Source organism: Acipenser ruthenus, chromosome 25 (assembly GCF_902713425.1).
Source record: "Acipenser ruthenus chromosome 25, fAciRut3.2 maternal haplotype, whole genome shotgun sequence".
Classification (NCBI taxonomy): Eukaryota; Metazoa; Chordata; class Actinopteri; order Acipenseriformes; family Acipenseridae; genus Acipenser; species Acipenser ruthenus.
Genome location: NC_081213.1, coordinates 2295064 through 2311648, shown reverse-complemented (window position 1 = coordinate 2311648; position 16585 = coordinate 2295064). Strand labels below are relative to the sequence as shown.

Below are 16585 nucleotides of genomic sequence, written 5' to 3'. Positions count from 1 at the left end.
TGTATTTTCTTTCATAGCTGTACCATTCCAGTAAATAACCAGTCAAAATGAGCCACTGTGTGGTACATACTACATCTGTTTTACTCGTTTGCCAGAAGACACAATAAAAAGAAATATATATATATATATATATTTTTAAAGCATGTAGAGAAATAGGCCTACCAGGTCAACCGTTTCTCTTTGCTTGTGACCACCCACAGCTCAGTACATCGAATGCAAGTTGTTTTTGATAGCTTGGGCTGGGCCAGGCTAAAGCACTGGATCCCAGGTAACATCCACTTAACAGGAATTGACTGGTACGAGATTTCAATTCCCTACAAATCGCTCACAAAACAGATTCCAAATCATATAAAGTCAACTGGAAGAAGAAGAACGTAGAGAATTTTGAAGCCAGCATGCCTATTGGTTACCTGTCATAACCGTTTAAAGGTTGCATAAAGACTGGTGATGATCTGTGCGTATGTTCTTGGATAACAGAAGGGAGTAATGGACTTCATTGAATAAGAAACCTGCAAGGATGACTTGCACGTTTTATTTGTTATTACAGATTCCAATTTTCATTGATTTTGTTTTGCTAGCTAATGTTTCGGTTTAGATTGCTGCCCTAGATATGGGCACAGGGGGGTTCACTGAATCAAGAATACAGAAATTCCTTCAGTATTGTACAATAACATTGTAGAGACGTGTTGAAATGTTGCAGCCTAGTACAGAGTACAATGTTATCTCAACAAAGGAAATGAGTATGATGCACTGGTGAGGGTCATTAGTGTTGACTGGGCTAATTTACCATTCCAAGTAATTCAAACTGAAGAAACAGCTGCTTGGACATGTCTACGAAAAGCAGCAATCATTCATCACAAATTCAAGCAGTTGTTTTGTTTGATTCACCTGGAATGGTACATTAGCCCAATCGACAGCAATGACCCGCACCCGATTTCTACGGTAAGCTCAATCTGAATAATTTGTGCTGCAATAGCACCGAGTCACTCCCATGTATTCCAAACCCGTCGGTATCAGATTGCATTTCAGGTCACAGTAATGGTACGTTTTGCTGTGTGTGTTGCTAAAGCATTAGCTTGCCAGTGAGTGTACTGCAATCTGGTTTATTTAACACCATGCCGACGCTCACATTTCTGAAAAAAAAAAAAAAAAAAAAAAAAAAAGAAAAAAAATTATATATATATCCCTATTCTTAATGGGAGCAGGGAGCTCTAAGTGAATCTTAATAAGATTAGTCTGTACTGTAATGTTGACAAAAGAAACCTGAACTCTGTCAATTCTCCAAATTTTTTTGCGAGAATAAAAAAAATTCCAGAGCCCCAACCACTACTCCACACTGCTGCCATACTATATATATATATATATATATATATATATATATATATATATATATATATATATAAAAAATACACACACACACCACTTTTTTAAAAAAAGTGTCTGTAGGCATCACACTGATATTGATTGTCTGCCACTGTAAGAAATGTGAGAATGCACAGAACATCAATTTCAAAGAGAAAAAACTAAATGAGAAGGCTACTGTTTCCACCTAGATGGATCATTTCAACAAATTCTTACATATTGAAATGGGTCCTTAAGTACCTAGGTGTGGTCACTAGTTTAATTCACAAGACCCATCTCACCACTGACACTGGCAGTCTAAGAATGTGAGGAAGTTCATATTGTCACTGTGATGCACACATCTCTGCAGTCACTACTACAGAAGCCCCTTTAAAAATGAAACCAAAAAAAGGCCCACTCAGCAATTCTGCACAGATACAATCCTTCCTCGTTTTTAATAAAGCATGAGGCAGGTGCCAGACCAACGCTTTGAAAATAAAAAAAATAAAAAAAAAAAACACACAATGGCTTGTGCATTACATCTAAAATTGTAAAGATACCATGTGAAAGTTCAAAACACTTCAATGTCTGCATTTAAATGTTTAGAAACATCTTGCTTGATGTAGAAGGATTCTGCAATGCATTTAGGCACATGTGCAGGTCTAGATGCACTGTCAGACTGGACTGCAAGGGATGCAGGATAACATCTGCTTCTGAAGGAACAGATTGCAGAATGTGAGGAACGCATTGTAAACTGTGCAGGTAGTAACAGAACTGATCTATATATTATTGGATACCAAGATATTTTATCACATTGTCTGCACCCCCTCAGAAATGTGACACTCAATTTGAAAACCTTCAGACAATTTATCTGAACAGACTTCAATTTTCTAAAATAGCCATTTATATCAGTCTGGCTGAATACAATTAACACAGTAGATTTTTAATGCCCTGGAGTTTGCAAGCGAATACCTCCAACAGTGAAGACAGCTGGCAAAATCCCATTTCAATAGCCAGGTTTATATTTTGTTCCACCCAATAAATTGAAAACCATGTGGATTTGATATAGAATTTATTTAGAATAAAAAAAAAACAAAGTTATCATATTACAGTACATACAAGTGAATCAGCACCCCACCCCATATATCACACACACTGATGTTAAAATGCTTACTGTTGCAGACTGAATCTCTTGTAAAAAGCCAAAAGGTCAATGAAACCCTTACATTATCGCATTTAGGGCAGTTCAGCAACCACATGTACCATGACAAGTGCTTCTGGCCTCCAATTTGTCTCAATTTGCATTGCACAACAGCAAGGTTTAGTGCAGTCTGCTTTTAATACATTTCAGCATATCCCCTCATGCAGTGAAGTCCCATATTACATTTGCATTAACTGGGATGAAGGAAACTTGTTCTAGATGTTAATGGAATTCTGTTCACTGCTTTTGGGATTTATCAAATGTTTCATTACATTTACACTTATTACCCTTTGAAGCAACCTTCCAATTGTTTAAATGTAGCTTCTGTGGCAGCTAATGCTCATTAAATCTGAAGCAATGAGCAGCTCTCGTTTATTATGGCAGGTTAAGATTCAAAAGACTCATCAACACAACAACCATGGATATGTAGATGCCATGTTCTCCAAAACAATTACAGCCCAAACAATGGATTATGTATTGTTCATCACTGTGGCAGTTCAGTGCTGATGCAGCACAAACACCACCCAAGCACAGATACTGTGCAAAAAACATCTTGGTGTGAAAATGCAGATCATTCCTGCTTCACAACAATAACAGCAAGCAGACTGTAAATCATTTAATGGTCATGAAAACATTAACCCACTAAGGACTCACTACAGCAGTCACTTTAATAGGCTAGTTTAAGGATCAGCCCTTAATTATTCAAAATGCATTGTTTGGGCTGCCAAATATACAACACGATTGATTAATTTTATTATTTCTTAGCAGACACTCAAGAAATACTGCCACAAAAACACAAAAAAAGTCCAAATTTAAACCTTGGACACAGGGCTGCACCATGGGTAAACCTACTTTAAAAAACAGAGTTGTGGTTTAATAGCCCAGCCTTTCTAATCTATCCAGATGGCTTTAGTCTGCCCAAATCTTGCAATAAGCAGCTTTCATACCTTTGAGAAACAATCGTAACAAATTCCTCTAAATGTAATATCTGGCATTTCTGTAATCACTTAAATAAATAATTAAAAAAAAAAAAAATCTTTGCTTCACTCCTGCCATGTGCATATCCTCGATTTTCACATCCAGGACAGTCTAGTACCCAAGATCTGTTTTCAGGTTCAATCCACCTTTCTTCCTTGGCTGGGATTTCACAGGATGTCTTTTTTTTAGGCTCAGAAATCCTAGAGGAATAGTTACAGGGTCAAAATTACATTTTTTTTTTTTTATTATCTTAAAACAGTTTGCCATTGCATTTAATTAAAGTAAAAAGTCTGCATCGCAATGTAGTCTGTATGGCAGAATTGCAAGTACATTATATTTTTGGCAAACTATTTATGCCTCCGTGAAAGTCAAGACATCTAGTGTTTCTCCGTCCCCCTAATAAAGATCAATACTGTAAATATTGACATGCTTCAGTTGGTCTATCACTACCCAGAATTTGTATTACCATTTTCTGGGCATTCAAGCTGCATTGTGAAATGGTCTATTTTAATCCATGTGTTTGCAACTAAACAATGTGGGCTTTAAGTTTGGGGCGCATTTCACATGCAATTATGCCTTTTTTCAATACCATACTACAATTGAGGAGTCAATTAAGAACACACACATTCCACACAAACTGTAAAAAGGATTATCAAAACGTGGATAGCCAATTCAACTATTGGCAACGGGCTAATGCTTTCTATTTTTGGATCGAGCTAGCTGCGATCTAAAACAAATCTGAACCCATTTTAAAATCAAGCAGCTGGACGCTACTCCTATGCAAAATGTCATCCTTCCCGTCACCCTGATCATTCTGTATTGAACTTTCAGAAAGCCAAGCTCAGCAGGTTTAAATGTTTTAGCATTCACTGCAATGCTGCCGGACCACAGCTGCAATCAATCAGTTATAGCAAGACATGTACAGGGGGGTGGGGGGGAACACCACAGTCATGGGAGACTAGTATGACATTTCCATCAAGATTAGACTGTGAAAGTAGAGCTTGTCTAGTGCAAATATCCAACTGGAGTTGCTGCTGGATCAACCTGCAATCTACAATCAAAACAGTTGTTATGATGGGCTGCATGTTTTTGCTGCTCATTTGAGGACTGTTGGTGGGTCATTTAGAATAAAAAAAAAGTCTATCCTCCACTGCTAATGGCATTGAATGCAATGCATTTCAAGTCACTCCAGACAGAATGCAGCCAAGAGAAACTGAGGCAAGAGCGAATGTCATGCAGATTGTGCAGAAAGCATCCCCTTTGTAGTGGAAGATTAAGCCACTGACATTTTTTTAATTGAGTCGCCACTGCTGCGTAAAACAGGTAACAGCAACCAGCCCAAAATCCCTTTAGTCAGACAAAAGGGCATACAGAAAGGAAAGAACCAGCTATACAACACCAATATCCTAAAGACATCCCAGTGTGCTTGTTATGTATGCAGTTACATTAAAAGGCAGCAAGCAGCACAACATCCAAAACTATGAGCACTGGATCATATCCTTATAGGCTATTGTAATTTGTTACCTACCTGTCTGAGGGAGGAATCCCAGCTTTCAGGTTAGTTCTGTACAGTTATTTTACTTCCTGCAAAAGTAGAAATATGTACTTTACAACCCTTCAACTGAAATGCCCAGAAAAAGCAAATCAAAAGTACATCAAATAATTTGCATGCAATGCTTAAAATTACAAAAGCAAAAAGGTCATGCAACTCAAGCTTGCAAATATTAACTGTATGGTTAAATTTGAAGACTAATTAAAATTACTTAAGGCACAAATATGCAAAAAAATAAAACTAAATAGCAGCAGCTCAAGTGGTCTACATACATCTAATTGTTTTTGGTTTTATATATACACATTTAATAGCTACCTTTTTTTGTTAGCAAGAGTTGCATTACAGTCATTACAGGGCCATATTACATAAGGACTACTTTATTTTGAAACAACTTTTATGGCTAGATTTTTATTCTGCGTTTTTTTTTTGTTTTAACTTTATTGAACAGATTTTAAGCTTATACGCAGTTTACTACCACAGTTTATATAAAAAGATATTAAATTAGGAGATTTAGGGTTAGCGTTACCTTTTTTTGTGATGCACTTTAGGCTTACTCATCCTTTCTCTCCCGCGATAATTCTTTATTAAAACCAGCCACGTTTCTTTGCATCAAGAATGACATAAGTGCCCTGCAAGCTGACTTGAATGGTTGTTGAAGTCGTTATTTCAGAGACTACAAAATACATATTTCTCATTTGGTAGGAGACAATCAAGTTTATTTTCAGTTATGGTTGGCTTTTGTTTTAAATACAAACCCAGGCATTGCTGCATTTGAAGCCTTGTTTTGGCCACAACCTTTGTTAAAGGTAACTATGAGAGTTTATTTTATAGGGAGGACATAGAAGTTCTTACCTCTAGATCCTTTTTTTGTTTTTGTTTTTTGTTTTAAACAAAAAAGGAGAAAAATAGTGTCCTTTACTGTTACTCATAAGTTGACACTTATTAAAATGAAAGATTTCAAAATTACATGCAAAGCATTTAGATTTAGAACAAACAAAAAAACTCAGATTTGATGAACCATTAACTTTGATTGTTATTTAAAGTTATTTAACAACATTATTTTACGATAAAAACAGAAAGTAACAAGTTTATAGTTTGATAAAAAAAAGACTAAACTTTATTGACAAACTGCTGCAAAAACATTTTTGGACAGATATTTAGTTACCTATTTAGGCAAGCTTACACAAGGAACATTATGCATTTTATGGAGAAAGTACAACTTTAATGGCAAAATACAGTTCTTATTTGAAGTTTAAAGTATATACATAGTTTCGGGGTTTAGCTGCAGTGTCCCTTTTTTGTAAGCATCTGTAGACCCTGTGGGGATGTATCAATCCTTCAGACTAATGCAAATTCAGGGATTTCACGTGTGCTTTTTAATCCAACTCTCGCCAAAATCAGTACTTTTGACAACTGCATAGCCGTATGAAGTTTTACCATTAGCAGTGATCTGTTACTTTAACTTGTTCAAGTATTGAGGTAACAATTTCTCAACAGTCAGGACATCGCAACAGGGTCTACTGGGACTATATTTCAAAACTCTTAATCCAAAAAGATATGATTCCTAAACTTTAAATTAACATCTTTTAAGAAACTATTTAAAATGAAGTTCTTTAGGACAGCATTGGCTGGAAAAATTAAAAGATTCTTGCAATTCTTTTAGGTAATCCAAGTTGCCTATATTATATACTTCAATTTTAAAGTAGAAAATGATTAGTTTAAGGGTTATGTTTTTGTACATATTTTTTCACTTTTTTTAATTAACAGAATTTTGAAATGTAGCTTAAATGGGAATCTGCAACTGCAATTTTAAGCACGAATTCATTTAAAAAGCAAAACAAAATAAAATCTAAAAAATTAAAAAAAAAAAAACATAACCTTCACAAACTTACAGGATGTTAAACTACAGTCGTAAGCAAATCATTCATTTTATCAATCTAGATTTCTTAATTCAAGCATTTTATTTATTTAATAGGGTACTTAAATTTAACAAAACTGTCAAGGTGTAAAAATGAAAAAAAAAACTAACAGAAGTTTAGCTGTGTTGCCGAACTGCTAAGATTGTTTGAATACGTTTCAATGCATACATAAGCAGTTTTTTTTTTTATGATTAAAGTCCACAGAGTAGAAAACAAATGGACAATTACTTTTGTCTGTAGGTAAAGCGACAGTGGCCACAGGAGACAGAAGAAATCAGTGAGCAATGCTCTTATTCAAATTGCTGCTCTTTAAATTTCCTCTTTCAGTATCGACCATAGGGGTGCTCTCTGTAAGCACCCTTCACTGGCCTGGTTGGGGGCGCCTTCATGGATGCTCTTGTTCCATTCCAGTCATCCTGACCTAAAACACAAAAACAGGGATAGTTAATAGCTCAGCTCAATCAGCAAGTAGACAATTGTGTAATATTAAGCGTGCTAGTCAGGAGGTGCACACTTACAGTTCCAATACCCCTTTCATAGTTTACAATAGCTTTTTACAGCCATAAAAAGAGAAAACTGACCTGTCTCATTAAGCCACCCCTACTCCAGTGTACAACCGCAACAAAATGAACGCATCTGAAGACTTAACATTAATAAGTTGCGTGGGTTTTCAGCCATGCAACCGCCTCTAAAAATAGTACCTTTGTTTTACATAAAGATAAGGGTGGGGATTGAATTACCACATGCTCTGGATCTTGAACACCCAGGAGATGTAAACTGGACCCCCTTAATGCAGTCTCAATTTACTTCTGTTAGTTTAAAAGCAAGTTAAAAAGCAAAGCAGAAAAGGGTTCAACTTTCAAGACAGCCACCTTACCATATGGTTCGTAAGCATCCTGGGCCTCCCCGTGCCCGTAGTCATAATACTCTGTATCCCTAAAACAACAATTATTCAATGATTACTCCAAAACGAACATGAAATACTGGATATGCTAAAAAAAAAGTTCACCCATCCCCCAAAATTGAAACTAAAAGCTACAATAAGGTCACCTGCCATCATAGCAACAAAAGTATTCAGGCACTTAGAGAATAACCTGAGAGCATTTCAAAGTTATCAAATAAAAGCACTCGGGCATCTCAGAAAAAGCTTAGGTTACAGTATAAACTATTTAAAGTGTTGTATTATAATGGACATTTTACATTGTCCAAAGTGCGGCAAAAGCACAATTGTCATTCATACTGCTCAGTAAATTACTCCAAAAATGGATTGTAAAAACTGGCATTAGCCTTTACTTACGCCTGGGGTTGGGTGTAATAATTCTCATAGGTCTCATAACTTGGTTCCGCATAGCTATCTTCATATGCCTACAATGGGAGGGGAAAAAAAAAAAAAAAAAGTACAATTACTTTTAGCGCTAAAATAAATAGTTTGCATTTGATTTTGTTTTTAGACCAACAGAATATGAACATCTATATCTATTTAGAGAAGTCATATGTCTAAGTCGCTTCGTAGCTCAAGGCAACACTGTTGTACCAATTTATAATGAGTGACAGAATATAACAAATAGATCTTCGTAAATCTTACATATTCTTCGTAGGGCTCTGGAGCAGGTGGGTGAGGGGCAGACATTCTCTGCACACCTGGAGCAGGAGGCCTAGCCCGGGATGCTGGGGCCCCTCCCCTGGGGGATTGGGCTGGGGGTCCCCCACGACCAGAGGGCCCTCCTCTAACAGAGCCACCCCTGGGCGGACCACCTCGCGGGGCACCTCCACGCGGTGGCATGCCACGTCCCCTGGAAAACAAAAAACAGAGATAGTGGTAAATAAAACCAACAGCAAGAGAGACACTTCAAGATCTAAAAGAATCCTTACCAGCCACTTTGAGTGTGTGTTGGAACTAACTACAATTTATTGTTCATAAAGTACAAACAAAACAGTTGTACAAGTGGGTGAAGAGCAACTACGATTGCAAGAGACATTAGGGCGCAAAGAATTCAATTAGATACAAGGTTGGCTTAAGGGAACAATAAATCCCAATGTTACCTGCCACCAGCTGCTTGTAGGGGTGGAGCTCCACGACCCCTCCCAGGGGGCCCTCCTCTCCCTCGGGAGCCAGGCTCCTGTCCTCCATTCAGGTAGCTCATCTCCATGAACTGCTCCTGGCAGATATCGTCCATCATTTCCTGCTTCATATTAGAAAGAAACAGAGCAGCACCTTCATTATGGACTTATTTTGAACTGTATATAAAAAGTCTTTACGATAGAATCTGTCTGTTTTTGGACCACAATGTAAAGAAAAGGTTTATCCCCTCAGAGAGCAGAAGTAATGGTTTGTAATGCTGCTCTGCAGTCCAATAATTCAAACTAGGGTGCAGTCTACACCCCAGCCTCCCTCCCCTAGACAGCTACAGTATGTTTCAATATTGAAAGAAACTTGCACATCCTTTATCTACCAGTGCAAAAAACATCTGATGACACACTGCATTAAACATTTCATTCAATTAGTCATGCTGCAAATACCCCCCCCCCCCATTTGTTTCAAGGTTAACTGGAAGGTAGTAAAGATATGCTCAGCGTACATATTGCTGTTCGTAAGCACAAATTCAGCCGTGTTTTTCATACACGTCTCCTCTTGCAGACAAGACAGCCCCATCTGGTACTGGAAAATAATCCCTTAACGCTTTGAGCTTAAAATGAAAGCATTCAGCCAGATGTAAACACTATGGAAGACTGCCAGGATACTAGCATGAAAAACATGTATATATCCTGCAAGCTTTTTGCATCAAGGTTAAAACTAGGATATCAACATGTTTTACAAAGGCTGATCGCGGACTAAACATGGCTGTACAAATTCAATGCACAGCAGGAAGTGAAGATAGCCTGTGTCCTCCCTAGAATTGGAATAGTCATTGTACAGTAAGAGATTTAGTTTGACATATGGAGGGGGGCGGCACTCAGTTTTGCTTCCAAACCTAAAAAGATTAATGACGTACTTTACAACCTTCTACTCCTGCAAGAAACTGAAGCAAACCTAAAACATGCTTTCTTAAATAAATACTGGGCGAGCGTGGGAGTCTGCAGCTCTAACAGTTCAGTTGCACATCTCCCTTTAGGAATTGGAGAACACATAAGCAGGTCGTCAATAAAGGAATGGTGGGTGCAAGACAGATTGGTGAGACTGAATTCAAGAAATTGTGTGTCGGGGTGGGTTATATTTTGATTGGGCCGTGTGCTAGGAGGAGCCCTTGCCCATTAGATGAGCTCAGGTAATAGACTACACTAAAAAGGCATCTACAGATTTCAATACTTACAGGAATTAAGAACTTCTTCACTTCCTCCATCGCATGGGCCATGCGTGAATAGGCTTCAGGTGCTGGAGCAAAAACTTCAAGAAATACATGCAACTCCATGCTCAAATGGGCGTATTTCGGTTCACCACCTTTTCGTAGACCTTCCTCCTGCAAGAGGACAGAATTTCAGTGCAATTAGTTTTGTACCCAACACTTAGTTACCTGAAATATCACATCAGTTTGTGGGACACATATGAAAAATAGAAGTATTCACACTTCAAATTGCATTTACATTGTTTTGCTGTGGACATGGGTTGCAGTATTTTAGGCAGAGCAAAAGTTCTCATTTAATACTTAGAATTACCAAGAGATTAGGTCAGTTTCAGCAGCAAATCCAATCAATTTGCTCATTAAGTGTCAAAGGGGGTATAGGTGAAACACTACTCAATGTATTGGCTACAGGTTATTTCTGAATATTTTTGGCCCCATACTAAATACCAATTGAATTAGTATTGTCCAAAGTTCTGTTCATTGAAGGCACTTTTAAAATAAGCCATTGGATAGCCATACCTTTGCTTTGTCCCTCATTGATCCTTTCCCAAGAACTGAAATCTTTGCTCCAGTTTCTTCCTGAAGTCTCTTGATTGTGTTTCCTTGGGGTCCCAGGATTTTTCCCACAAAGTTAAACTGCAAAAAGAAATGAAAGATGTAAATATTTAAGCCCAAAACCCTTAGTTTCTGAAGGTACATTTAGCTTAAGATTGGTTTCAGCACTGGATGAGTCACTATCACTCTTCCCCCACCACTTGCCTCTATATCTATACACATACATTCTGCAGTTTAATTCTGGCAGAACAAAGGCAACAGTTAATCACAAGCACTACAAAAAGCAAGCAAAGAGACAACCACAGATCTCATTGGGTCTTTAACTTGAGCAGATATTGCATCCTTGGCACGCTCCAGAATTGCATCCACATTTGCAGCTCAGATCGATGAGATGATTAAGTGGACTCAAGGCACGTCAATAGTGATGCTCGGAAGTTGCAAGGACCCAAGGCTTCCATTTAAGCCCCTAACCCTTTTTCTAGCATTTGTACACACTTAGTCCCTTCCATCACAGCAATTCAAAGAAGGCTGTCCTTTTATATTAAATTAAATACATTAAATAATACATTTGGCCGCTCTGCTGTACAGCTGTGACCCTTCCCAGTCAATGACCTCAACAGCAGGCAGACTAGGCTTACAGAACACAGAAGGTAAGTCTGGATGTTGGGAGAATTACCTGTTTAAGATTTCATGCAAAACAAAAGTCTGTATAATCTATCTATAAAAACACAACGTGTGAAACTGCTTAACTGGAGTACAAGAGGGGTCTGCTTACCCGAGACCACCACCAGATACCTCAGTACCCAGCCAGCACAAACAAAACAAAAACTACCTTTCAGGTTTGTTTTAAAATAAGGCATTACTCCAGTCTAAGCAGACTCATGTGGGATCACAATATGCAGGCTCTGTAGATTTCGGTTTTTTTTTTTGGTTTTTTTTTTATTATGAAGGATGACGTTCCACACACAGGGTGGAAGATCCTTTGCTGGGATGAGAGGATTTCTTGCACATGATTTAACAAGTTCGGTTCTGCTCACCTTTGGGTATAGTTTTACTGGAATAAGGACCCTCTCTTTCAGTTTGAGGTTCTTGTGTGCAAAAAGGTCCAGATAGGAGTCTTCTTCCTCTTTCTTTGGCTCCCCTTTTTGAATCCTGTCAATTTCTAGAGAAAAAGAAACGCATGCATCAGCTTCACTGCGTAAATGCCATTACCAATACCACGCATTCAAGCAAGATAGTGAACTTAAAAACGCAATAACACTGTTCGACACCCAGATTGGAATTCCTTCTTGGAATAAATTTGGGTCTTAAAAGCTTCCAGCACTAAATGCAGCTGTTGACTTGCAGAACAGTAACAAGGACAGTCCTACAAATCAAACCTGGTACACTACTAATAAATCAAGCATCAAAATATGAGCATTGCTCAGCAAGATGCAGGACTGACATCCATTAAACAAGGTTACTCTTCTGCAACAACTGAACAGTTATAAACAAACAAAAACAAAGCCGCAGGCATCCCAATGCAGGAGCAAAATCTGCTACTGAGAAATAAGCACAACAGCATGCAAAATAGCATTTGACTAGTTATTTAGGCTTACTTTATTTCAGAGTTTGAAAGCCAGACGTAACATTAGGTTTTTATCAAATGCAAGGGAGAATAAAAAACACTAATCCAGATTGTCACAATGGCATTTTTCAAATGACAGAGTGAAATCCAATAGGGATACAAGACCTGGAAACTGAAAGATACTGGTCTCAAAAAAGAGCCTGTAAACATCTGCCCAAAAGAATGAAATTTTAAATCCAGGAGGATGGCTTTGACCCACCTTTACACTCAGCATCCACCAGGCACATTACCCATACCGATTCATAATCTCATGCCCTGAACTTATTTTCCACTCACTGCTGCAGCCTGCAGTTGAGGTTCAGTAATGTATGGCGATTGAAGTCATGCACAAATACTGATAAATATGCACAAGTCGTAACAAGGGAGGCAATTCAAATGATCTACAACCAGCGCTAAACTGGCATCTCATAACAGCAGTTTCATTAAAATTGTCTGTGGCAAGCTTGTCGAATCTGGTCTTGCAGTCACAAGGTGGAAAGTTTATTTAATTGATGTTTTTTAGACTTTCCACTCGGATGCAGAAAAAAAAAAAAAAAAAAAAAAAAAGCAATGCATTCGGATTGCTAAAAATCAAAAAGGACCTCACAGCAGTCACTAAGATGGCTGTAACTCCAGCACTGACAAAAGGGAAAGTTGAATCTCCAGCAACAAAAAAAATCTGAACAGGCCCAGCAGGGGAGGGGTTTACACCAACAGAGCTCTTTACCAACTGCAGCGCACATACAGACTGCTACAAAAGCCAGCATCTTGGAGGCTGCATTTGGTGCCGTTAAGACTCTTCAAAACCCAGCAGTTAGCAAATTTAAGAGGGAGAAGGTGCAGGGATTTGTAATTTAATTTAACATCTTAAGCAGAACCTGGAGTGGATAAAGTACTTATTTTAAAATAGCTACACCTGAGCATTCTGCAATTATCCAGATCTTATACCACCTCCCCTTATATTTTAGGCTCCCAATTACCCATTTATTAGCAGGGTGGCACATTGCTTTGTGGTCAGTGGTTGCAAGCTGACCTGCCAACTGCATGCATCAGATGGGGTCTGCTGTTTCGTACACAGCAATACTGATAATCTTTTCAACAGTATCGGATCTCCCAACAATATGAACAGTTTGTTGGAAAGCATTAAACTATATTTACAACAGTAGAGTGACACTTTCACTGCAGGAGGCTTGTTCGTTTAATTTGAAACAGATGCAAGATTTTATGTTCTGGCCAATTGTCAAGCTTCCGCCAACATAAAAGTACAGAGGAAATGTATACTTTCAAAAGCCAATTTCTCTCTCTACAAGAAACAGATCACCTATGTTAAATGAAAGGTTTTAAGATTTTTGATTCAGCAAGAGTTGTGGATAGGAGGTAACATTTAAAACAATAGTCTAGTTCTAAAAATGCTGCAAATAAATAAGTGTACCCCCGCCAGTCTGTGGATGCCACGTTTACATAAAGTGAGCACAAGACATTGACTGTACTTAACCAAAGTTTACCAACACAGCGGACAGCTACTGCACCACTGCTGGCAAGAGGACTAGATTCTGTACACAATGGCCACTCGCATGAATCTCAAGAAAATAAAAAGCACACAACAGAATCGTAATATGCATTCCCCTTTGTTTGAATGGTTGGACGGCAACCAGAATCAACTCTAATCTCAAAGTCGTTTGCTTCCCACTCAGGCAATATACCAGCAGAGCAGTACGATCATACAACCTTGCCCGTGGAGTGCTGCAGTGAGCGTGTGAAAACTGCTTACAAAATGAAAATAAAAGCAGGTGGTACGTGGGCGAGCCGTTTCACAATGCGAGATATGCATACACAAAATGCTAAAGTTAATTTGCAATAAAATTAAGAACCTCCTCCAAAAATAAAGGCTTAGAGCCCACACTCGATTTACCAATCCGCAGTTACAGTACAGTAAGAGACTTTGAACATGCTAATTCGCCAGCCCGCCCGAGCGTGCAATGAACCGATAGTCTAATGCGCAACAAACGACTCCGTAACTCTTATTCACGACCTTTATAATAAAAAGTACATTCATTTGTCATAGTAGACGAAAAATATGACTGGCTTGTTTATGCAACAATAATGCATACAATTTCCCTAAACTATACAGATAGATCTACTGCAACCGCGACTATTAGATTATTAAGAGACTTAATTGTCGATGCAAATCGTTTAATTGTTGCATATATAGTAGTAAAGTGACATATCAGCTCTTATTTGGCGTATTACACGATAACCACGGTTTCTCCTTATTCGTGCATTTCACACATGTCGATTAATTTATTACATTAAAGGAAATAAAAATTCAGAACTTAATTATATAAAAAGTAATCTGAAATGTATTGTGCAAGCTTGGTCTGTAGTTTACTTGTTCCAATATACTATTTCGGAAGGTAAACTAAAAAAAATCTAAATTAAAAAACACGTTTGAGTGCAACTAAGCCATTCGTACAACGTGGTACACGCAGCCGCCATTCAAGCCTCGTGGCTAAACTGAAACGCCGTCTAATATCTATTTTTAGACGATATATATATTTCTCAAAACGGTCTTTTAAATTTAAATTGTTTAGAGATGTTGCTGGTGTTTGGACACACGAAGAGGCATTCGCTTTACATTCAGAAAGTTCTGGCATTTTTGCGTTTCGTTCACGTTGCAGTTTCGCTTTGTGAAAGTTTGAAGCAGATAAACAAAAACGCGGTTATTCCATCGCCTTTTGATAAAAAAAACAAACACTTGTAAAATGTAAGGATAACAGTACCGAATTATGTAGCTGAACCATACTTATTACCAGAAGTCTGGACCGAGGAAAGAAGGTAAAGAACAAATATACGATAAAGTCGGGCCTCGTAAGTCGGCGCATCCCTTTGTGCAGACGCCTCGGTCTCACTTTCTTCCATAGTTGATTCGGCGCCGCCTATGCATTAAAACGCACCAACCATTAACCAAATACAGATTTAAACAACGTTAAGACGGAACCCTTTTGAGAGAACAAGCTTACCTGCAGATATGAGTTTCATCGCGTGAGTAAAAGACGAGTCCAAGCTATCTTTCTCCGCCAGCAGCTCTGGCAAGTATTTGCTTTCGGGCTCCATTTTGTGTTTGTTTTTGAATACAAACTCTTGAAAAACTGTTAAGAACGTATTTCTCGACTCTTGTCAAGGTTTTCGATTCGTTACAAGGTGGGCTTCTCCTGGGGAAAGCTCTGTCGTAGTTAATAAGCTGTTGTCGGTTGGTAATGTCTCCCTCTCTCCTTCCTTCCGTCCGTCCTTGCTGTCTGGAAATGGAATCCGAGTGAGAACAAAAAGCTTACGACTGATGAGAAAGAAGAGACAGAGCGGATATGAGGTCACAAGTTAGTGTCAAACGGGTGGGCGCCCCGCCCTCGTTTCTTATTTCTTAAAGGCACAGGACAAAATATTAAACTATACAATTGTATCTCCGTATTGCAAAAAATAAAGATACGTCATATCAACGAGAATTAAAATATATGAAATATATGTAGCATTTTCTTGAACAATGTATCAAAATGCCATTGGTAAAGAAAGACCGGTTGTGAAACTATAATCAATCCCTCGTACACTATTGGCAAACACATAAATTAATGGATTAGTAAAAAATGATATGTTTAAATAACATTCTGGCGGCATTAGTGTTGCAGTATTGGCAGATGACGGTTTATCTTAAGGAAATTGATAATCAACAATATGTTTATTTTGTTGTTGTTCTTGTTTAAGTAATCGTTTAGTTTTATCGCAGTGAAGTCATTCTATCTCTCTCTCTCTCTCTCTCTCTCTCTCTCTCTCTCTCTCTCTCTCTCTCTATATATATATAACTGTGTTGCTCAGTAGCTGGTGCAATGAAAGGGTATTACACAACCTGCCCGATAGATGGCACTAAGGTACTGAAGGGTGTGTGATTTAGAAGATATATATATATATATATATATATATATATATATATATATATATATTTAAACAGCAGAGACGTCATAATTTCAAACGGAGTTAAACCCATCTTCAAATGGCAGTTGTAAGTGACACTGATTCGTATAAAAACGTGGTTTTTGCGGA

General features: G+C 38.0%; 1 protein-coding gene across 3 annotated transcripts; it reads right to left on the bottom strand.

Moving 5' to 3' along the window:
* Nucleotides 1-2396: 2396 nt before the first annotated feature.
* Nucleotides 2397-15839, bottom strand: LOC117414064 (KH domain-containing, RNA-binding, signal transduction-associated protein 1-like). 3 transcript variants are annotated; one of them, XR_009308821.1, is made up of 11 exons: nucleotides 15514-15837; nucleotides 11925-12049; nucleotides 10852-10968; nucleotides 10303-10449; nucleotides 9035-9177; nucleotides 8577-8784; nucleotides 8289-8356; nucleotides 7869-7927; nucleotides 7220-7412; nucleotides 5049-5104; nucleotides 2397-3720 (listed from the first exon to the last, which is right to left on the bottom strand). XR_009308821.1 is itself a non-coding variant. In XM_058999439.1 (9 exons), the coding sequence occupies exons 1-9, from the start codon at nucleotides 15605-15607 to the stop codon at nucleotides 7315-7317; spliced, it is 1056 nt and encodes a 351-aa protein (XP_058855422.1). In that variant the 5' UTR covers nucleotides 15608-15839; the 3' UTR covers nucleotides 6160-7314. The 3 variants fall into 3 exon arrangements, 2 of the variants coding, with proteins under 2 accessions (XP_058855422.1, XP_033879613.1); XM_058999439.1 differs by lacking the exons at nucleotides 2397-3720; nucleotides 5049-5104 and having other exon boundaries at nucleotides 6160-7412; nucleotides 9035-9174; nucleotides 15514-15839; XM_034023722.3 differs by lacking the exons at nucleotides 2397-3720; nucleotides 5049-5104 and having other exon boundaries at nucleotides 6160-7412.
* Between the last annotated feature and the right edge of the window lie 746 nt (nucleotides 15840-16585).

Coding starts and splice junctions, on each gene's coding strand:
- LOC117414064 (XM_034023722.3), bottom strand. CDS start 15,607: ATGGAGCCCGAAAGCAAATACTTGCCAGAGCTGCTGGCGGAGAAAGAT. Junction 9,178..10,302: donor TGAAGAAGTTCTTAATTCCT/GTAAGTATTGAA, acceptor TCTAATATGAAG/CAGGAAATGATGGACGATAT. Junction 7,928..8,288: donor TATTACACCCAACCCCAGGC/GTAAGTAAAGGC, acceptor TTGTTGTTTTAG/GGATACAGAGTATTATGACT.